This window comes from Oryctolagus cuniculus, chromosome 6 (assembly GCF_964237555.1).
Source record: "Oryctolagus cuniculus chromosome 6, mOryCun1.1, whole genome shotgun sequence".
Taxonomy (NCBI): domain Eukaryota; kingdom Metazoa; phylum Chordata; class Mammalia; order Lagomorpha; family Leporidae; genus Oryctolagus; species Oryctolagus cuniculus.
In genome coordinates, this window is record NC_091437.1 from 38,650,760 (window position 1) to 38,672,252 (window position 21,493).

General features: G+C 53.6%; 1 protein-coding gene and 1 long non-coding RNA gene across 7 annotated transcripts in view; one reads left to right on the forward strand and one right to left on the reverse strand.

Annotated features, from left to right (window-relative positions):
• Positions 1–21,493, reverse strand: part of SPARC (secreted protein acidic and cysteine rich) — a 31,276-nt gene that overhangs the window by 1,270 nt on the left and 8,513 nt on the right. The window contains exons 1-9 of one of the 6 annotated variants that reach the window (XM_008255285.4): positions 19,140–19,203; positions 9,958–10,026; positions 8,669–8,737; positions 8,038–8,122; positions 6,567–6,688; positions 4,776–4,896; positions 3,024–3,157; positions 2,257–2,405; positions 232–380 (exon numbers count right to left, since the gene is read on the reverse strand). In XM_008255285.4, coding sequence (XP_008253507.1) covers positions 232–380; positions 2,257–2,405; positions 3,024–3,157; positions 4,776–4,896; positions 6,567–6,688; positions 8,038–8,122; positions 8,669–8,737; positions 9,958–10,014 — 886 coding nt within the window. In that variant the 5' untranslated portion in view covers positions 10,015–10,026; positions 19,140–19,203. Of the gene's footprint in view, positions 1–231; positions 381–2,256; positions 2,406–3,023; positions 3,158–4,775; positions 4,897–6,566; positions 6,689–8,037; positions 8,123–8,668; positions 8,741–9,957; positions 10,027–17,487; positions 17,624–19,139; positions 19,204–21,493 lie in introns of those variants that run through there. The other 5 variants (XM_017341204.3, XM_070076343.1, XM_070076342.1 and 2 more) reach the window with 5 other exon arrangements.
• Positions 17,756–21,150, forward strand: LOC138850196 (uncharacterized). The gene is made up of 2 exons (XR_011389834.1): positions 17,756–17,939; positions 20,586–21,150. It is a non-coding gene; the product is annotated as an uncharacterized lncRNA (long non-coding RNA).

Genomic DNA, 21,493 nt, shown 5'->3' on the forward strand with positions numbered 1-21,493 from the left:
GGGGCAAGTGATACTTCCTGTTTCCTCTCCGTGGACCTGCCAGTTCCCAAAATAGTGCTTGGCACAGTGAGTGCTGGTGTTTGAGGAAGGGGAAGAAAAAGAGATGGACAGATGGCTAGTGAAGGATCAGGACAACACCCGACAGGGAGAGCAGACAGGAGTCAGAGACAGGCAGAGAGGAACAACAGAGAGAAAGAGAGAGGCCGACCCAGAGCCCTGGTGCACACTCACTCTCCTTGATGCCGAAGCAGCCAGCCCACTCCTCCAGGGCGATGTACTTGTCGTTGTCCAAGTCACAGTTCTCGAAGAAGCGGGTGGTGCAGTGCTCCATGGGGATGAGTGGTGCACGCAGTGGGGCCAGCTCGGTGTGGGACAGGTACCTGCAGGGAGGAGGCGGGCAGGCCTGAGCATGAGGAAGCCACATTCCTCGGCAAGGCCAGTGAGCCTGCCTTATGGCATAGGAGGAAAAGCTGTGTGATGCCGGGATGCTGGTCAGGCCCACAGCACCGCCGAGGACCCACTCTGCCCTATGCTGAGCCCAGTCTCCCCTTCCATCACAGTCAGGGAGGAGTGGCCCTACCTCTAAGGGTGCTCCCTGTCCTGAGGCCTTACGGACTTAATAACCAAGGTCTCTTGGTGCATTTAATTCACTCCTAATTTGCCGAGAATTGGCCCAAAGACTTAAAATATCTAGCATTTGTTAATGGTGCATCAAAATCAGGTATGAAACCACACTGGACAAATATTTATATAGCTGCAAATGCCTAGGAAAGGGTCTGGGGATGGCACTGACTTCTGGGGAGGGAATGGGGAGGGCCTGAGATTGGCAGTGAGGCTCAAGGGGCTCCCTAACCTGTGCCCAGAGCTCTGCTGCTTTTGTGTATCACGTCTGCAAGCGAGGCCCTTCCAACTTCCCGCCCCGTCCTCCCTGCTGGTCTTGGGCTCCTTGTTCCCTACATCCTTCAGCTAGTTATCCCTACAACATTCTTCCCTTCTCACCCTCAGGCCTCCTGGCCCCACCCAACTCAGGAAAGGAATCACACTGGGTTTCAGTGGGAAGAAACTCTCTCTCCCCTTCACTGTGCCAGTGGGGAGACTGAGGCCAGGGAGGGGCAGGGATGCAGCCAGGCCACCTACAGCTCTGGGGCAGAGGAGGAGGGGGAGGTGGCCCCTTAGCCCAGGCTGAAGTGCTTCCCCACATGCGCAGTTCTTGCAGCCACGGCTGGAAGCTTCCCCCCAGGCCGCTCTGCTACAAAGGGGTCCAGTTGCTCAGCCTGAGCTCCAGATGTTCCCTGTGACTTTCCCCTCCCTGTCACTGTGAGTGACTCAGCTGGATCCCAGCCAGGCAAGAGTCTGGGAGAGAAGCAGCAGGGAGCTTCCCAGAACCCAGGAGACCTCAGCCACTCAAGATAGCCAGCAGCGTGGGTAGGCTCCAGGCACGTGGGCTGGACACCCAGCAAGCAGTGAGCGTCCCAGAAGCTCCCCTGGCACAGCATGGCTCCCCAGGCACAAGAGCAGGCAGCCTCTCCTTTCCCTTCTGATCTGCTCTCACAGTGGAAAGAAATTGGGGCAGGGGGAGGTCCTGGGAAGGTACAGGGGACACCTTACAGCACCACTCCCACCACCACCAGGGAAGCCCCAGACATGTGGGGTCTGTGATCAGCTCTGAGAACAGCTCTGTCCCCTGCTAGAATTGTGCAGGGCCCACAGCAAGCTCTCAGTAAGCATCGGTCACTGCTTGGCTGCCCGCTTACCCTGCGATGCAGCTGCATGGTTCTTCCTAACTCACTAAGCCAAGGGGCAAGGAGCCCCACACCAGGGGCTGGCTCTGTGGACAGACTGACTAGGAATATTTTAGGAATTTCCAGGACCAGTTGGGTCCTGGTGGGGCTGGGCCTCAGGAGAGGGCCTGGACACTGCTCCCAGTGTTGCACTGAGAGGGATAGCATGCAGGCATACTGCCCCCAACCTGGCCCGGCCACCCCATGGAGTCCTGTCCTCCAGCCCAGCTCACTTTCCCTGCACAACTGGGTGTCCAAACCCAGCTGATTGCCACCTCAGGGATGAGAAAGCATCTCTTGGCTTTCTTCCTCCAGATCAGCAACCTCTCTCAGATTCCTGTTCCTTCTGCCTGAACCCCCAGGCCCACTCTGGGTCCTGGACTGGGGGCAGCAGAGGCTGCTGAAAGCTGTTACACCCACTGGCCTTGACCCATGACTGTCCACTCCGGGGCCCTGAGGCGCAGAGGGATCTTACCCGTCAATGGGGTGCTGGTCCAGCTGGCCGAACTGCCAGTGCACGGGGAAGATGTACATGTTGTAGTTCTTCTCGAAGTCTCGGGCCAGCAGCTCCACAGGGTGGTCTCCAGCCTCCAGGCGCTTCTCATTCTCATGGATCTTCTTCACCTGTGGGAGCAGAGACACTGGGTGACCAAGGGGCCGGGGCACACTGTCCAGGCCAGCTGGGACAAGAGCAGGCTGAGACCAGTCAAGACCAAAAAGCTCACAGAGGGAAGGAAGTGAGTGGTATGGATGGGAACCAGCATCTCATTCACAAAAGTGGAGGCCAGGGATGGCCTTAGGGATTCTCCAGAGTGCCGCCCACGTCAGAATCACCTGGAGGCCTGCTGAAAAGCAGTGTCCTGGGCCTCACCACATAGACACACTCCTTCAGGAGGCCTAAGGTGGGGCCAAGGTATCTACATTTTATCAGCACCTTGGGGTGCTTGATATGCCCAGTAAAGTTTAAGATCTGCAGATAAAGTAGGGTTGTTTGTGTCCCTTTTGTTTAATACTGGGTTAAAGGACTTGAGCAGGTGTGTATTACCGGACTCCTCGAGCCTTTAACATGTTAATGTGCACTGGGAGCTCCCAGGGCAGCAGGAGGCGGGTGTGTACGGGAGCCCAGGGCAGAGAGATCTTCCAGGGTAGGGTGTGAGCTTGCAGCGGTACATGGCTCTCCAGCAGCCGGGGCCGGCAGGGCCAGGCTGGCGTCCTGGGGCAGGCTGGATGCAGACCACTTACTCGCAGCTTCTGCTTCTCCGTCAGAAGGTTGTTGCCCTCATCCCTCTCGTACAGGGTGACCAGGACGTTCTTGAGCCAGTCCCGCATGCGAAGGGGGAATTCGGACAGCTCAGAGTCCAGGCAGGGGGGGATGTCTAGGGTCCAAAACACAGGTGGTCAGCACAGACCCTGACTCTCCCTGCCAGGGGGCTGACTGCTCTCCCCATCCCATGCCCGACTCCCACGGGCACATCAATTGGTGACTGTGGCACAGTGACTCCACCCTCCAGGCCAGAGCTTCCTTACTGGACAATAAATAAAGGAGACTGTGTGGGGAGACGAGAGAACACTGTGCAAATGGAAAGGCACTTCTGCTGCGTCCTCAGCCTTGATCCGCTCCACGCTGAGGGGCATGGCTCAGCCCTGAGGCTCCTGCACCTCTCTGGGTGGACCCTGAGGGGATCCTAGCAGGGGCTGCGCCTGCGCTGGTGCCATCGATCAGTGACAGATGCTTGAAGCTGTGAGCCTGAGGAGTAACAGGTGTCCACAGGCCCAGCTTTGCAAGGATGGGGATGGAGGAATCAGGGCTGCTTCGCCACCAGAACTTTCTTAGATGTAGCGACTAGACCCTGGTCTTTGGAATTTACAATCTCAGAATACCAGACTGGGAGATTTCATCCAGGTCCAGCCCTCTGATTTGACTCAGAGGTCAGCATGGAGAGAAGCGATCTGTTCAAGGCCACATTATCTGAGCCACAGCCCAGTGTGGTTGCCTGGGAGCTCAGCCTGTTCCTCCCTCATCCCTGGGCCTAGAGAAAGCACCCTCTGTGGGCTGGGACCACTGCCTTCCTGACCCTCCGCTGGGGAGTGGAAGGGAACATCTGGGATAGAAACACTGCAAGTTAGGGAGAACTGGCAGCAGGCCTGGGGGACAGCAAAGCTTCCTGGGAACATTCTTAACCTCACGGCCCGAGAATGTGCTAGCACCCTTTCCTCCCGCTGCCCTCCTCCCATAGTGTCTGCTTTCTCCTTTCACGCCCTGGGCCCCATCACTGGGAGAGCAGGCATGACCACAAGGAGAACTTTATTTCTAGTCCCTCTGCCCCACTCTGTACACCTGCACACCTGGGCAGGTGATGGCTCCTCTCAGTGCCAGAATGGACCAGACCCCCTGAGTATGGATGTTGTCTTGGCGGGGGCTTGGGTGTCTTGAAGGATAGGGAGGGTGCTAAGTCCCTGAGGCTTACTTATAGCTGGGACCACTCACAGAAGACCAGACAGCATCCCAGCATCCTTTTGCCAAACACCTGCCTCCCAGGAGGCCAGGTGAGGGCAGGTAGGAATGTAATGGAGTGAATGAGTCTGAATATGACAACTCTGAGCAGTAGGGCCCAAGGGGAACTGACAGGCATGCCTTATCCCAGAGCACTGGTATCCAAACATTGTTAAAATACTTTGTAAGACTGTGTCAGGCATCATTTTTGGTTCACATCATTGCAGCAGGAATGATTCAGGTCAGCCTTCCAGAAGGACTGCCTCATCCGAGAGGTGCGGTTGGAAGCTACTGAGTGCTTCCGCAGTTGCTCAGTCCTTGCCCTGAGAGGAACCTGCCCTCAGACAATCATCTAACTCCATAAATGGGAACTCCAGGAGGCTCTAAAAGGAGAAGAGCTTTACTCAAGGCCACACAACATGGGGTCGGCAGAGCCTGCGCCGGTTCCAGTACAGAGCGCTCTCTGGGACAGGAGTCTGGAAGGGCCCAGGAGCACTCACATTTGCAAGGCCCAATGTAGTCCAGGTGGAGTTTGTGGCCCTTCTTGGTGCCCTCCAGGGTGCACTTTGTGGCAAAGAAGTGGCAGGAGGAGTCGAAGGTCTTGTTGTCATTGCTGCAAACCTGTTGGCAAAGCACAGAGCATCCCCTCCTCATTCCCGAAGCCCGTGGCTGGCTTCCCTGTCCTCGCCCATTTCAGTGTCGGGGACACAAGGGACCAAGAAAGCAGTGTGATTAGCCCAAAGTCACACAGTGAATCAGTGGCGTTGCAACAGGGACCCATTTGGGGGGCTCCCAGGTGTATGTCCAGACCATGCTGAGACTCACGGACGGTCTCCAACAGAGGCACAACTGAGACAGGGCTGAGATATGGGAACCTAGAAGATACTGGAAGGATGAGTGAAAGATGGGGGCCAGGAAAAGACAAGTGTGTGCAAAGAGGAGCAAACAGAGCAGGCTGGGGACTGCTGTCCCTGGAGAGTCTGCTCACAAGGTTGGCCCTTGGCTGGCAGACAGCTGGTTACTTGCACTGTTGGAAAGCGTTCCCCGCCTGACAGGGAGGCTCACTGTGCCCAGACAGCTTGTACGCTGTGGTTTCAATTGGACATCCGCTTTCTTCCCAGGAGTCTGGAATCTTGGTACATGATAAGCACAGGGTGCCTGTGGGACAGACTCCCACTAAACTGCAGGAGCTGTCTCTGATGGGCTTCCCAGGGCAGCAGCATCACTCACATGTGGCTGCCTTTCTGTAGGTAGGGTAAGAATGTGCTCTAAGGGACCCCTCACGGAGGCGCCCGAGCTTTCTCCCTGTGACCTCGCTTCCTATCCTTAATCTGTCACTGTAGCAGGACCGTGGCTGTGAAGTCTTCTGACTCCTCCTGGTACACCTCTGAGCGTGCGAGTAGCCAGACAGAGATGCTGAGGGCTCAGTGGGGGCGGTGGCAGTGAGAGCTGTGTCGGAGGGGAGCCTTAGTGAACATCCTGCATGTAGGCTCTTAGTGTTGTCACATGTCACTGCAGAGGGGCACCTGCTGGGCCTTGGAGACCAATGCGAGGTGTGATAGGGGAGGAGAGATGAGAGGGAGAGATAAAGTATGCTGTCGTAGGGAGAGACAAAGATGGAGAAGCCAGCTAGGGTGTTATGCAAATAGCGCTGGTACCAGATTTACTGCTGTGAGCTACACTGTGGCTGGCAAGAGTGGGTGGTCAAAATCCAGGTGCCAGGAGGGAGTGGAGGATGGATGAATGGGTCCTATTGGAGATAAAATGGATGGACTTGAGAGATTTTTAAACAGCAGCACTTACTGGGTACTTTATATGGAGCAGGCAGTATCTGGCAGATCGCCGTAGGAGCCCTAGTAGTTAACAACTATTTTCATCCCCTCTTTAAACAGGAGAAAACTAAGATCCAAAAAGGTTTAGTAACTGAGCTAAGATCTCACAGCTAACAAGGGATGAGACGAGGTTTGGAGCCAACCTTTGGTCTGACCCACATTTTGGACCCTATGCCTGGTGTAGCTGCACCCAAGTAGAGAGGTTCCCTGTCTCAGTCCTTGTTGGTTGATGGTTTCTGGTCTGAGATTGTGGAGTCTGGCACAGAGATTGCAACCAGATGGTGCCAAGGAAATTCCTGCTGGTTCTTGGCGAGATCCAGTGCCAGGCAGGGCCGTCTCTGACCCTCTCCCCTGCCCAGCTGTGACCAGACCGAATGAGGGGACTTGGGGACTGGCAGCTGCCCGGGTGGACCACCACATCACGGGTTTGTGGGGAGACACTCTGCATTCTGAGCTTACCTTCTCAAACTCGCCCACGGGGGCAGGGCAGCTGGTGGGGTCCTGGCACACGCACATGGGGGTGTTGTTCTCATCCAGCTCACACACCTTGCCGTGTTTGCAGTGGTGGTTCTGGCAGGGGTCTGGCAGGGTGCGAGGGCACAGGATTAGCCGCACGTGGGGCTTGCGTGTTCACCCCAAGCACATCCCAACCGTGCTCTGAGCACATGAAGCTTGGCTGTGGCCCCTGATCCGGGCTTTGGGTGGTCCCGAGTCTGCCCTGCTCTTCCCTGGGCCTAGCACTCGCCATTTAGGGGAGCAGCTGATCCTCTCTGGGAACTGAGTTTCCATCTGAGGTCAAGTCAGGCACCTCTGTGGAGCTGGCGGCTCAGTCTGGGACGCAGAACACCTGGCACCGTGTGACTCCCCGAGGGCTGACGCTGCCACTGTGCTCCCAGCTCAGCTGAACAACCATAGGGAGCCATTTCTGGACTCTAGAATGGGCCTTCTGGGAAGCCTTGGAAAGTTGTCAAGGAGCCAGGAAGCTGTGAGGCCCAACCAGACAGCCTTAAGGGGCCGTAAAGGAAGAGGGAGCAGAGCATGGAGGCGCACACAGACAATGGAGCCCAGCTGTATCTGGTAAACACCGGATGGGGTGGGCGTGGAGGGAAGGAACATGACTCAGCAGACACCCCTCTGCTCCAACTAAAACGCAGTGCCCAGCTGGGTGCAGGCGCCCGCTCATCACCGCCTCGGGATGCGCCTTTCCCCCATCATGCTCACCTCTGGGCATTTTAATCCCCCCGGAGGGGGTGCCTGCTCTGCCCAGCACCAGGCCAGGACCTCTCTGCTTTGTCTTGTCTTGCTGCTGACAGCCCTCGGCAAGACTCTACTCCCCCAGGAAGGGGAGGAAGCTGTAGCTCCGAGGAGCAAGGCAAGCTATCACGGAGAAGCCTAGCTTCGAGCTTCCCAGGCCCACGCCTGGGTGGGAATGCCCCAGAACGGGTGCTGGCGCCTGCCTCTGCCTCTGGCACCAGCTCCCCGGGGAGCAGGCCGTGGGCTCTGCCACTCTTCACTTCCTTGAGGAATAAGCTGTGCGTGAAATGTCCTGATCTCTACCCTCAGACCTGCTGTTTCACAGGGCCTGTGCTGAGAGAGAGGTCGGGGCATCCCGTGCGCAGGAGTGACCAGTGACCTCGGCGGGAAGGTGGACTCCCACTTTGCAATCCGGGCAGAGAGCTGTGAGGGAAGGAGGCCACTTCCAGGAGGGGACCTTCCCTTCCTGCCACTCAGCACGGATGGCCTGGCTACAAATACATGGGCCCCAGCCTCCAGGGCACTGAGTGCCACAGTGGATCCCCAGCCTTTAAATCAAAGCCATTCTCCTCCACAACACACTGGGAACCCCACCCCTCCCTCACTTCCTTGGGCAGGAGCCTCCCAGGGGCTCAGGCCCAGCCCCAGGCAGCCACGCCACAGGAAAAGGACCTACTTTCGGCCACTACTTCCTCTTCGGTTTCCTCAACTTCTTCAAATTCTCCTACCTCCACCTGCACGGGGTTGGCTCCCACAGGTACCTGGGAAGGAGGGAAAAGAATGAATCAAACACTGCCCCACCACAGGCCTGGGAGAAGGAGGTGGAGACCAGAGGGGCACTTGCCTGAACTTCGGGGGTGGTGAAGACCAGCTGGAAAGGTGGGCTGGGCCCAGGGCACAGGGAGCACCCACACCAGGGGTTTAGTCTCATAATGATTATTTGTCAGTGTATTGATACATTCCTAATTAGCCATATCACATGTTTTATAGCGCCCTGGGAGTCCACTGAGTGCCCCAGGGGACACCACGGCTGGATGTCAGAGCACGAAGGGAAGGTAGAAGGTGCAGCCTCCACCCATGGCAGCTGCACCTGAGCAGCTCCCCCTTCATCTGCTTTCCACGTGGGGGACCGTGGGCTCCACGGACGGTCTGGGCCGAGTTCAGGAGTGTGTCTGGATTTGGGGAGTACTCAGCGATCGCTCCTGTGCTGTGTGTGAGCACAGGACGGGAACAGATGCCCCATGGCGGCATGCAGAACCTGCGGTCCCCAGCAGCGCTTCCGAGGGAGCAGATGTGGGCAGACGTACCTCAGCCACCTCGGCCACCTCAGCCACGGTCTCCTCTACCACCTCTGTCTCATCAGGCAGGGCTTCCTGCTGCTGCGAGCAAGAGAAAGTGGGGTTCAGAGGGGTCAGGGCCAAGGCCGGGAACACAGCTGGGGGTGCTCGGAGAGCAGCTCACTGGAGATACCCAAGGCTGTGCCTCAGCAAATGCCTTGGCATGGGGGACGGGGCAAAGGAGAAGTCACGGCAAGTGGGAGCAGCGTGCCCGTTATGTACTTTTCATCCAAGGTGTCTAAGAATTAGCCAGGAAAAGCGCTTCTGATGCTCCGAGTTCCTCTAAGGCAGGAAACACACTGATCCAGACCAGCTCCCCCATTTTACAGATGGGGACCCCGACACCAGAGGGGTCACACACCGTGATGCCCTTACGTTCCCCACCATGTGATCTTACTGTTGGGCAATTCCTTCTTGGATTTCAACTTACAGGAGGAAGGCGGGAGACAACATCTAACGCTGAGGTCCCTGGCTGGCTGGAGCTGCTGCTAAGATGAATGCCTACCTTTGCCAAAACCTACCAATCAGGATCGCCAGTGCCTCCTGCCCTCCCACCTCTGCGGAAGAGAGTCCTGGGTTGACAGACACTGCTCTGTTTGCCTGCCCCCCATTTCTTCCTCCTGCTCTTGACTGAGCTCTGGATAACCTGGACTTCTGCAAAGGACTATGTCAGTCAATGAATGCCCCACCCTCCCCAGGCCAAGAAGCAGGCGGATGACCCAAGTTCAACCAAAATGGCTCTTGCTGACTTTTTAAATTCTCCTTGGCACATTCTGTCAAGATGTGAAAGCTGCCGGAACTGAGGCTTTCCGTTGGCAATGTCTCGGAGACTGTCCGTTGGCTCTGCCACCCAGAGCCGGGGCTGCCCTTTCCAACCCTCCCCAAGCCCTCTGAGCTGTAATCCACCCTGTATCTCTCCCCACACCACCACTCCAGGGAGCATCCTCCCAGCCAGCATCCTTCTTGCCCTCATGGAATTCTGCCTCTGACAATGAGGTCACTTCCTTCAAAAGCCACCCTGGTCCATTTCTAGGAAGCTGCCACTGCTGAGTTCATCTTCACCTACCAGGAGCTCTCTCTTCCCTGGAATCTCCACTTACTGCACTTCATCTCAGTTCTTCTCCTGAACTTGTTGGCTTAAGAAAAATTCTTTTTAAAAAATAAGAACTAATTTGGGGTGGAGAAGTCCTACCCCATCTGAGCACCTGAGGCTGGGGGTAGGAGGTACAACTGAGAAGATCCAGTGCTTCGGTACTTACAGGGGCTGCTAAGGCCCTCCCAGCCAGGCAAACGAGAAAGAAGATCCAGGCCTTCATGGTGCTGGGAACCTGCGGGAGGGAGAGAGAGAGAGAGAGGTCAGCGGGCGGGAGGTTTCCTGACGGCGTTCCCGCTGCACTCCTGTGATCTGCGAGATCCTTTCCGGTGGCATCTGTTACATGGTGGAAAAGACACGGGAGGCAGTTGGTTCCCTTGAACTCCTGTGATCCAGAAAGCCTGAGTTGGGTGCTGAGCAGTCTCCTGACATCTCTCTAACACATCTCTCGCTTTTTTAACAAAGAGAAAGCAGGCCTCTGGCTCAGCGCCTCTGACAGGAAACCGTATCCTGCCAGAATGCAAGGAAGTTGTTTAGTTTCCTCTCTGTTTATTTTTATAGCTTCCTTCTACTTATGACAAAGGTCCAGAGTTTTCCATTTATTGTTATGCTATAAGATCCCCTTTCTCAATGTATTTATTTACATTTTATAGAAGTTAATTAATAATCTGGACTAATTTGTCAAGTTTAGGCCACACCAAACTAGATCATCTTCAAGGGCCCTCGAATGCCTGGTGTTCGAAGATTGTTTTTCCCCCTACACTTCAAGCTCTTCTTCCTCCTCCCTACCCCTTCTGCAATGGGAGAAGCTAATAGGCAGCAACCTCCTGCCAGTGTGACACAACGAGATCCACCTCCTGAAACAAACAGCAGTAGTCTTGCAGTGTGGCCTGTGCACACCTGAGGATGGTCACGTTTTTCTCCAGCAGGGACAACACTTTTCTGGACCCTCTAGGGAAACTGCCCAGATGCTTCCTTCATTATGCTGCAGAAGGGGTGTGTCAGCTGAGGTCTAGAGAACTCCTCTGCCTTGGCCACATGAAAACCTTGTTTCCTGCATGTTGGGCTGTATTCTCTAGACTCTCATGATTATAAGGGGTCTTGGAGCAGACTCTTCTCTGATGCCAAGCCTAAGAGAGAATCTGTGGTGGAGACATTTTCCTTCTTGCACTAACTAAATGGCCTTCCACGTCCAAATGGCTTTAGACAGTTCCTCCCTTATATCCTGTTCCAAATATGCCTCCCTTATACCTGTCCCAGCCAGTCCCATCGCCTCTTCTGTAGTCACACAGAATAAACCTACTCCCTCTGCCTCTTGAGTTGTCCCAAAACTCTCATATCAGGCTCATCATCCCTAGTTGTTCCCAAGATTTCTCAGCTGACCAAGCATGGTGGTGGAAGGTACCCCAGGAAAAAACACTCATGTTCGAATCCAGTGCCAGGGCTTGTTCTACCTCAGTACTGTCTTGCTGTATAAGTCCTTCATCCTGTTGGGAATCTGACTGCCCATCCATCAACCGAGAAAGTTAGACTAGGTAAACTGCGACCTTAAAAATACTCTGGAAATGTCACAGGCACATGCTGGCCTTGGCATTTCACAGTTCCTTGGGTGCTGCCCATCTTCACTTGGGTTATAATATTTAGAGACACAAAATCTTACCCCTCATTTCATGAAGTCTGCATGAAACAAAACTAACAGGAATTTAAAGGAATTGACCTTGGGGTTTGGCACTGCTTCATGATAACCCCAACTCCCAGAGGAGTCCAGTATTCCCTTTCCAGGCAGTTTCTGGAATATTCCTCCCCTACACACAGTTGCTCACTTGTTCCCCCAGACATAAGTGGAAAAAAAATCTTCTTCCTTGCTTCCCCTTTTGGAAGACACAAGTAAAACAGCTCCTGCATGTGGCTTTGGACGAATGCAACAGGAGGGAAAACATCAACAAAGGCCTTGTCTGAGACTAAAGTTGAAAGGTCGAAGTGAGAGTGGCAGCTAGAACAGAGTCACCCCATCTGGGCAGTAATGCCAGCGAGGCCACGTCCTTGGGGGAGAGCCCGGCTAGGAGTGGAGATGTGAAAAGCTTCACAGTTAGACAGCCAAGAGGATTGACAGTTCCTGAGCCCACGTCCCTCACCTGAGCAGACTCCCATTCCCGCCATGACCAGGGAAGGGTTTTGCTGCTTGAGTCTTCCATCTGGCCTGCCTCGCCGTCTTCCTGCTGCACACCCACCCTGTCTGCCATCCCATCCCTGGCTCCAAGTCTGGTATTGCTTCATGGTTTCCAAAGCATTCTCTCATGCACACTGACCCTCTAGAGCTTTCTGACCACACTGGGATGTAGGCAGACAGGCGTGGAAGGGTCCGAGTCCCGCTTCCCTGAGGAGGAGCATTCAGGTCCACCCCAAATGGACAAGCCTCCCTTCTCAAGGACTTGGGGTGAGCCTAACAGGGACGGAGCTCAGACACTGGGGTGTGGTGGGAGAGAAACGCAGAGAGGAAGACCATTAAAAACAGAACACAAGTCCTTGGCCGAGAGTGGTTTTCCAAATTTGGGCAATGTTACATAACAGAACCCTTTCCTCCAGACGAGGGGATGCAGGGAAAGGAAGCAGCTGGGCTAATCTGGATGCACAGCCATCCTCCCTGAGTAACCCATGAGGAACCTCTCCGCGGTTCTCTAAAACACCCCTGACCAAAGAGGCCGGTGTCCATTGTGCAAAGCTTGCACGGTGCGACCACCACTGCAGAGGGCCAGAACAGGGAGGTGCAGCATTCAGACGCAGTAGCTGTGATCCTCCGGAACCAGACGTGCACCAGCGCCTGGATCGAAGTGGCCAGCACTGAATGAGAACCCCCTCCTTTGCAACTTTCTATGACAATGCATATGGTTCCCCTTCCCAGAGTGTGTTCATAGTCAAGCGTCCCATCAGAGCTTCCAGGCATGTCTCTCCACCTAAGAGCGCAGATGAGAAAACTGAGACTTAGACGGAGGTAGGATCTGCCCACAGCTAATAGCCCCAGGGCACAAGTGGCAGGACCGGGGTGAGGCCCCATGGGGCTCCCTCCACCACTGGCAAGTTCTCTATGTCAGCACATGCTATTTTACTATTTCGCTTGGCAGCCACTCCCTCCCGAGGTGGTCACCTGAGTGCAGCCCAGTTGGGCTGTGAACTGCCCAAGGTGTTGGAAGGAAAACTGCTCTGGGCCATGGGAGGAAGAGGAGGTGTATTTCCCTTGGCGGGGTGGCCACCAAACACAGACACCCCTCACCCTTACCCCCACCTCACCACTGCCGCCTCCTGTTCCGTACTTTGAGTCCTTTCCTTTTGCCTTTATTTGCTCTGGAGATGGCTGAAAACCCGTCCCTGGCTGCCAGCAGGACCCGAAGCTGAGGTCACTTCTCTTTCTTTGGAAAGACTGTGGGGATGGAAAAGTACAGCCAGCCCCCAGTTCATCTCCCACAGAACATACAGGGCCGCCTTCGGGCTCGCCCTGGACACTGAAAGCCACCGAATGTCAGAACTGGGGGAAATCTCAGAATTCTATAATTTCAGATTGTGGTTCTTGGAATCACTGATGCTTAGAATGTGAAACACAGAATCTGAGCTGGAATCACTGGCCCTGATGGGAATGAAAGAGTTTACGGAGCAATACAACTCAATAGAACTTTCTGAGCTCATAAAAATACTCTATATCTGCATTGTCTAATATGGCCACTGCTGTCCAGATGTGGTTATGAACACTTGGAGTGTTGCCAATGCAAATGAAGGACTGAATTTTAAGTTGTGGTTCAACTTAATGAATTTAAGTGTTAAATAAATAGCTACATGTGATTAGTGGCTTCCATAGTTCTCAGAGTGTCATAAGCTTTTGCAGAGGTTTGCAGGAAAAAGATAAGCTCATGGGCTCTGGAGCCAGCTTGTATAGGTTCAAATGCCACCTCTACCACTTACCAATTGTGGGACCTTCAGAAACCAACTTTACCTCTCTGGGCCTCAACTGTCTCCTCCTCTGTAAAATGGGAGGAATAGCACACCTACCTTGCAAGGTGATCTATACAAGACAATACAGATAAAAAGGTAACCAATGTTTGGGAGAACTTCTTCAAATCCAGGGGTCCTGGACTCTCCATCCCCCTCAAGAATCCAGGGCAAGAACCCCGGCTCTTTGTCTGTAGGCCTAGGGAGGAAGGAGTGTTGGAGGGGAACAAAGGAGATATTGCTCCTGTTGGTTTAAGAGACGCCAGCACAGCCTCCAGAGGACATGGTGACAAAGGCCAGGCCCCAGGCCAGCCTCTTAGCTGGGCTGCTGACGCAAGCCAAGCAGCTCATTCCCACCATTTGGCTTGGAAACAAGGGTTCCAAAAACACATGTTGGTGGTAAACAAGCCCAAAGAGAGGGAAACAAGTCCGAGGCTAATAAAGGAAGCTGTGAGCCAGGCCCTCCGGGGAGCCGGGCCCCAGGAGGAGGGAGAATGGACTCCAGAGAGGTGGGGGCCAAGCCAGGCCAGTTCTGCTGCTCCAACCTGGGGAGGTCTCTGCTCTCCAGACCTGACCTACGCAGCCCGTCTGTACAAGAGGAGGTTGTTTGAGATGAGTACAGCCCAAAATTATGTAAGCCAGAGAATCCTTTCTTCCAGAAAATTCTTCTCCAGAGGTCCAAAAGTCAAATAGCTGAAACCTTCTAGCATTTGCTGAAACATGTGAAAAGGTTATTGTCCTTTAATCAATAGGCAAGAAGTAAAAAAGCTAAAGCAGGCAATAGGGAGTGGAGTTGGGGGCTGAGGGCTCACACACTCTGATGCCCCCCTGGGACACCTGGGTGCATCTCTAGGTTCTTCCAGGAACACAGATTGAACCTCTTGGCCAAGGTGCTCCCTACGCCCCCTTTCGGCTCTGACGCTTTCAGTCACCTCTGCCGACTGGAGCAGCACCCGTCCCAACTTAGCCTTTGACTTCCTGATCCTGCTTCTAAAGTTCTTGCTGGAAGGGAAGAGGCCAAGGAAAATGTTTAGGGTGTCATGGGTGCTAAACCCTGGGAATGGAGAGTTTCTGGGGCAGCTCAGAGGTGGCTCTGGGGTTCGCAGCTGGAATCAGCCGGACTGAGTCCATCATCACGTCTAAGATGCCACGTTTCACTGTGGCTAACGGAGGCTTGGGTGCGGCCTCACGTTTCCTCCTTGGCTCCCTCTAGAGGGACCGCTGCTGAATCATAGGTGACCACAAATGGAGGGGATGAGAAATAGCATCAAAGTATCCAGGCTGTCACAAGTGGAGAGGCCTGAGAGGTCCCACAGGGAGCAAATATATGGCATTATATTCCTGCAGTGGCCCTCTCTCGCGTGCAGTAGACATAATTAATCGATCAATTGGTCTTTTCTCACATGATGCCTGGAGTGGCATTAGGATCCTGACCACAGTTCTGATAGCCACTACCGAGGGACTGGTGTTGTCAGGCTGTGTGAAATATCTTTGCCATGTCTTTCATTTTAGAGAGAGAGAAACTGAGTCTTAGAGAAAAGAATTCTCTCAAGGTCATACAGCAAGCTGATATCTGAGCCAAACTTCCAGCTGCTCAGGAACCTCCAAATGTTTATCACACTTCACGTTTTTCACCCAATCAATCTGAAATCTTAAAGCCATGAGAAACACAAGATGACCCAGAGGAACTTCCCAGTAAGAGTTAATACCAAGTTTCTGAAGGAACCTAGCTCTGGAGAGAACTGGTATCTCTGATCATATTTTTCTTACCGAAAGCAAGCTCTGTGGCCTTGCAGGCGAGGGCTGAGTTGATTTCCTACCTAAGACATCACCTGGCTGAGAAGGGCGCTATTTTTCTAAATAATTCTGTCAAGTCCCTATTTGCTGACCTCGTCCCTGCGTTCCAGGTCAGGGTTAGGAAGAAAGGAGGAACCAGGTTCTGTTTTAAGGAGAAAGGATAGTTTCATTAACTCCCAGAGCTGGCTGAAAGCTCAGCACTAGCCTTCCCTTCTCTCCCTTTGAGAAGAGGTTAGGGATGGAGCCAGTGGGAAACAGTTAAGTCCCCACCTATTAGCCATTTGGAGCTGGGCCTTTGGTTCTAACGCTAAAGCCATGTGGGCTAGGATAGGTCATTACAGACCCACACAGGGGAGAGAGAAAGTGCTGCCTGTCACTTATTTTTCATAGTGAATAATATAGAATAATGTTAATTATTCACAGGGCTTATTGCCCATAGAGGAAGGTACATAAGCTCCAAGAAGGCAAGGTCTGCATGGTTCCAAACTTCTGGAAGTTTGTCTCAGACTCCAATTTGCTGGGCAACCTCAAGTGAGTAATTTTCCCCTCCTGGGCCTTAATCTCCCTCTCTCTAAAATATAGAAGTAGTCAGGTGGTATACATGTGTTACATATCTCTCCTTGTCATGATCCATATTATGTCTGTGCACATCCATGTATGGCTGCAAATAGCAGTGTGTGTCTGCACACCTGATGGTGTGTCTGCGTAAGTTCCATGTGGCCTTGAGGGCCTCTTCATGCAACTGTTGGTGTATCTGTGTGTTCCTGTCTGCTTCAGTGTAACAGGTCGAAGGTCAGAGTTTTCACTTACCTCAAATGTGCGCCTAGCACTTACATACATGTGCCAGTCAAAGGCCACCAGGGAGACGGATGTGAGTGCATGGTTTTCTGTGCACTCAGGTATGGGGACACTTACTTTTAACTGTGCTTTGAGTGTCTGCTGGTGCAATCAGTGTTCGTGCTCTTCCTCCCTGTGAGTTTGTGTCTTTCCCTGTTTATCACCGCATACCCATCTATCCACCTTATAATCTCAAAAGCCAAATATCCTACTGTTTACCTCACATCCTCAGTTCTCTGCTTCCTCCATCTTCCTTTCTGTTTATAACTTAGGTTCAGCAAGGGAAGTGGCTCTTGTGAGTAGCGAGCCCCAGCCCTGTTACTGGTTGACAAGTCTGCCAATGATAAAGATTTTAGAATGACCATTACACAACCTAAAATCCCCTGGTCCCTGCGCTCTTGTTTCCTAGCTTAGGTTCCCCCACTTAACAGACTGGGAAACTGAGGCCCAGATAGGGGGAAGTATCTTTCCCCATGAAACACACTTGGAGTTAGAACTCAGGTCTGCTCACGCCCTCAGCCAGTGCTCTTTCTACACTGGAGGACACAACACTCTTGGGACATAAACAAGAAGGTTTCCATATAAAATGTATTTAAACAATCTTATTTTTAAAATCTGCCTGTTAGCACTTCTAGCAAAGGGAATTTCTGAACAAACCCTGAGCTGATGGAGCTGCCAGAGAGGAGCTGGGACTGATCCCACCCCATCTATGAAGGGAATATCCCTGGACCCCATCCCACTGCACCCACAGGAACCCACAGGGAGCGCTGCTGTCCTTGCTCTTGAACCAAGGAGGAAATGGGGGCTCGGCAGGAGAAGGGATGAGTTCAAGGTCCAATAGCGCAGCTAGAACTAGAATCCAGGTCTTCAGACACCCAGCCCAGGAATCTTCCTGCAGCCTACCACTTCTCTGGGGCCCTAGGGGATCAGAGAGGCAGGGCCTAGGGTTTGCTATGATCCTTGTATTTTGGGCTGGGGTAGGGCAGGGGACAAGCAAACCTAGCCTGAAGTTCTGAGTGATCCCATTTCAGCATCCCCTCCCAGCTAGCAATCAGAGACCCTGGAAAAAAAAAAAGGTTACCGTGGCAACTCGCATTCCTCGGAGAGTGAGTCACGGGGCGTCACAGGCAGAGAAGAGCCTTTTGGTGGGTGGGACTTGGAGAAAGTTTCTAAAGTGATTCCTTCTCCAGACAACCCCCTCGGCCCCTCCTCCCCCTCTCGGCACCAGGCTTTGTCGATGTGGCAGCTGATGGTTTCCAGTTAACTCTCTCTTTCCCAGTCTCCCACTGTAAAGTGGCCCAGCCTCCTGTAATACGGGTGTGCTTCCCGTCCCCACTTCCTCCTTGGCCACGTAGGGGATCCTGCATCCACATGAGAAAATCTGAAGGCTGAAAACTGTCAACGCCATTCTCTTTGTCTCTGTCTCTCTCTTACACACACACACACACACACACACACGCACACCGTGCCTACAATTTTAAGGGGCCTGCTGATGCCTTGAAGCCCACTAAAAGGCCAGTCCATGGATCCCAGGTAAGAGACTTCCTTGGAAAGTCTGACGGGCCACATGGTACCCCAAATGCCCTCAAGCCCAGCCCTCTTCCTTCACAGACAGGGAAGCGAAGTGCAGGGGAGACACTTACCCAAGATCACGCCTAAAAAGTGTGCCCAAGGCCTGCAGTCCTGCTCCTGATCTGAGGCTTAGAAATGCAACCCTCCTGCGTTACTGGCGAGAACACTTTCCCTGCCACCACACACTGTGCTCTCCTGAGGACCAGCCGCTCTCTGCCCCGGTTGGCCAGCCTCAGCCCAGCACCCATCTTGGCGCCTGTCAGGACACTCAGAGTCCACTCAACAACTGGCCGGGAGGTGGAGAAAGGTGGGGGCTGGGTTGAAGAAGCCCCAACAGCCTGAGCCGCTGGACACCAGTCCCGTGTAGGGGTCCAGCATGAGATGGGCACCCCTTCCCCACTTTTCGACACCTCCTGGCCATACCCTCTGGTCTGTTACATCCCCTACCTAGGCTGGATGTGGATATCTGTGCTCCTTAGATCTAGATCATCAAGGGCTCCTGCTGGCGAGTTCCTGTGTGGCCCATCCTGGAACCCAGGGTGGGAGCAATGCCTGACCCAAAATGGGCTGTGCCTGGTGCCTGTGTCATAGGGGGTGGGCAGTGGGGGGGGGTGGTTCTGGAGGCAGACAGGGGCCTTGCTGGGGGTGCTGATGGAAGGTAAGGCCTCCCAATTTGCCTCGCAGACACAAATCTACCCTCTGTGCCACGAATCTACCCTCTGTGCCAAGTCCCGTATGGAAAACAGAGCACACACCCCGCCCCCCTCCCTGACCAAGACCAAGTCTAGGAGTTTCTTTTCCTGGGACCTGGGGCAAGGCAAATGCCTGTGGCAGCTGTGACGGGACCAGATTCCCAGGAAAAGAGGTGGCAGCCACATTTGCAAAAGGGGCAAAAAGCCAGACACAGTGAGAAATGTGAGAGAGAGAGCGGGAGAGAAACCCTCCCCCAGAGACACCATGAGATTGTTTCCTGCAAACCTAAAAGGGAGCCCCCATGCCTCTGTGAGTCCGTCTCGGAAAAGCAACAGGCAGACGGAGCGTGATGGAGCCCACAGGAGACTCGCGTCCCCAGACGGCGGCCCCTCCCTTGCACACAAGCCGGAGCTGTGACCTGGGAGTCGGGGTGGAAGAGGAAAGGGCAGGCCGGGCAGGGTCGTGTACCTCAGTGGCAGGCAGGCAGCAGGCAGAGCTCTCCGGGCAGTCTGAAGATCTGCAGGAATGTGGAGAGGTTTAGAGACGGCAACAGGAAGCCACTCAGAGCGAGGGGCTGGGTCTCTCTCCCCTCCACCCTGTCCCTCCTCCTCCTCTGTCTCCTCCTTCCCCTCACTCCCCCACTCCCCCGCCTTCTCCGCACAACCAAAGCTGTCTCTGATTTCTTTCTCCATCTCCTCGCACTAGGCTGTCCTAACCAAACACCCGATCCTGTTCTGGGGCTGCCGCCTAAACAGACTCCCCGAGTGCCAGGGCTGGAAGGGCCGGCACGAATCACTGAGAACAGCCTCCTCCTTGTGTGAGGGAAGACCCAGGGCCCCCAGGCAGGACGAGGCCCTTCCGATCTTTCCAAGATTCCACACGAGTATTAGGCAATGCTGAGAAAGACACAGCAATTCAAGGCCGCTGTGATTTTGACAAAGGCAAGGCCAGGACTTGCCTCTGTACACAAAACAGTGGAAGCATCATCTTTGATGATTTGGGGTTTTACTTAAACAAAAGAAAACTGAAACCACTCTAACTCTGCTTGCTGCACCGAGAGAGGCAAGACTGAGTAGGCTTCCCGCTGGGAGACCTGTGTCCTCAGAATAGAACAGATAAGGCGATTGATGACATGGATCATAATCATGGCAGCAACAATAGTCAGGACTTACTGAGGACCTTCTGTCTTCACAGCAAAGCCCAAGGTGACAGAGGGTCGAAGCGAGAGGGGCAGTGACTTGCCTAGGACGGCCTGGCTGACTGGCTAACTGTCTTCTAAGCAGGCTGACTGCACGTTTTAGCTCACTCCTACAGCATGCGAGCTGCTCAGAGGAACAGGTCTTGGCTGGATACTTGTCACATGCCCTCCCTCTGGGAGGTACAAGAATACCTTGCCCTGTCCTCAAGGAGCTGGGTTTTGCTGAAAGCCCATTCCTTATTGCACAAGTGAGCGGTACAGGCTCTAAGGCTTATCCCAGGGATGCAGATTGGCAGAGGCTTCCTGGAAGAGGTGGACCTTCAACCATGGGTTGGGGTTGAACAAAATGGAAAGAGATGAAGCAGGAAACATTGTTACGCTAAACTGCTACACTGTAGCCCTCACCCACCCAGACGCTGGTGCTGTCCTTGCCTCCTACTGCTTCATGTCCACTTTGCTCTGTCTGCACTGGCATCCTTTCAGGTTCTCATCTACCCCAAGCTGGCCCCACCCTAGGATCTCTGCACTTGCTCTCACCTCTTCCAGAGACATTCTTTCGTCTGATTTTCCTGTGCCTGGACCTTTCTCATCCTTCAGGTCTCTGTTCCAATGTCACCTCCTCAGAGACGCTGTCCCTGACCACTCTCAACCTAACCTGTCCCCTCACCTCCCTCAGGCACAGTTCATCACCTTACGTTGTTTCATTTCTTTTCCAGCACTTTTCTCCCCTGCTGGACAGACGCTCCAAGAGAACAGCGACTTCATGTGCTGTGTTGAATGGTGACCCTGCAAAGTTGGCTCTCAATGGACGCTTTTTCAATAAGTGAATGAACTTCCATTTGCCATTCTGAATGAAGAAGGGGGCTATCTTTTGCTAGGGCTCCAGTCTAGAACAGTCTAGAACAATGCCCACCACTAGTCTTCATGAGATCATCAAATGTAGAAGTTGGTGCAGGGGCTGGCACCGTGGTGCAAGTAGGTTAATCCTCCATCTGCGGGCGCCGGCATCCCACATGGGCGCCGGTTCTAGTCCTGGCTGCTCCTCTCTGCTATGGCCTGGGATAGTAGTAGAAAATGGCCCAAGTGCTTGGGCCTCTACACCCACGTGGAAGACCAGGAAAAGGCACCTGGCTCCTGGCTTTGGATCAGCACAGCTCCAGCCGTTGCGGCCATTTGGGGAGTGAACCTACGAACGAAGACTTTTCTCTCTCTCTCCTGCTCACTCTCTGTAACTCTACCTCTCAAATAAATAAATAAACTCTTAAAAAAAAAAAAAAAAAAGAGGTCGGTGAGCTTTTCTGCAGAAAGGATTCATAGCTTCCTCCAGGTTCCCATAAGGAGCTATCAGGAATTCAAGAATGAACTTCTGCTCTAGATGACCCCCAAGGCCTCTTTCTGGGCCCAAAGCCAAGAACTGTTGGCCTCTGTTGAATACAGGGTGTGGTGGATGCCCCAGATATCTGCTTTGCCATCTGGGCAGATGTATGCTTTTATAGAATTGGTTGCTATAGCTCCCAGGCATCGTAGAGACTAAAATTAACTGGAGCTTTGTGTTTTTCTTCCCAAACTAAGTTGATGACTCTGATGAGGATGGGCCAATGGAACTATTCCCAGTCTTTGGCTA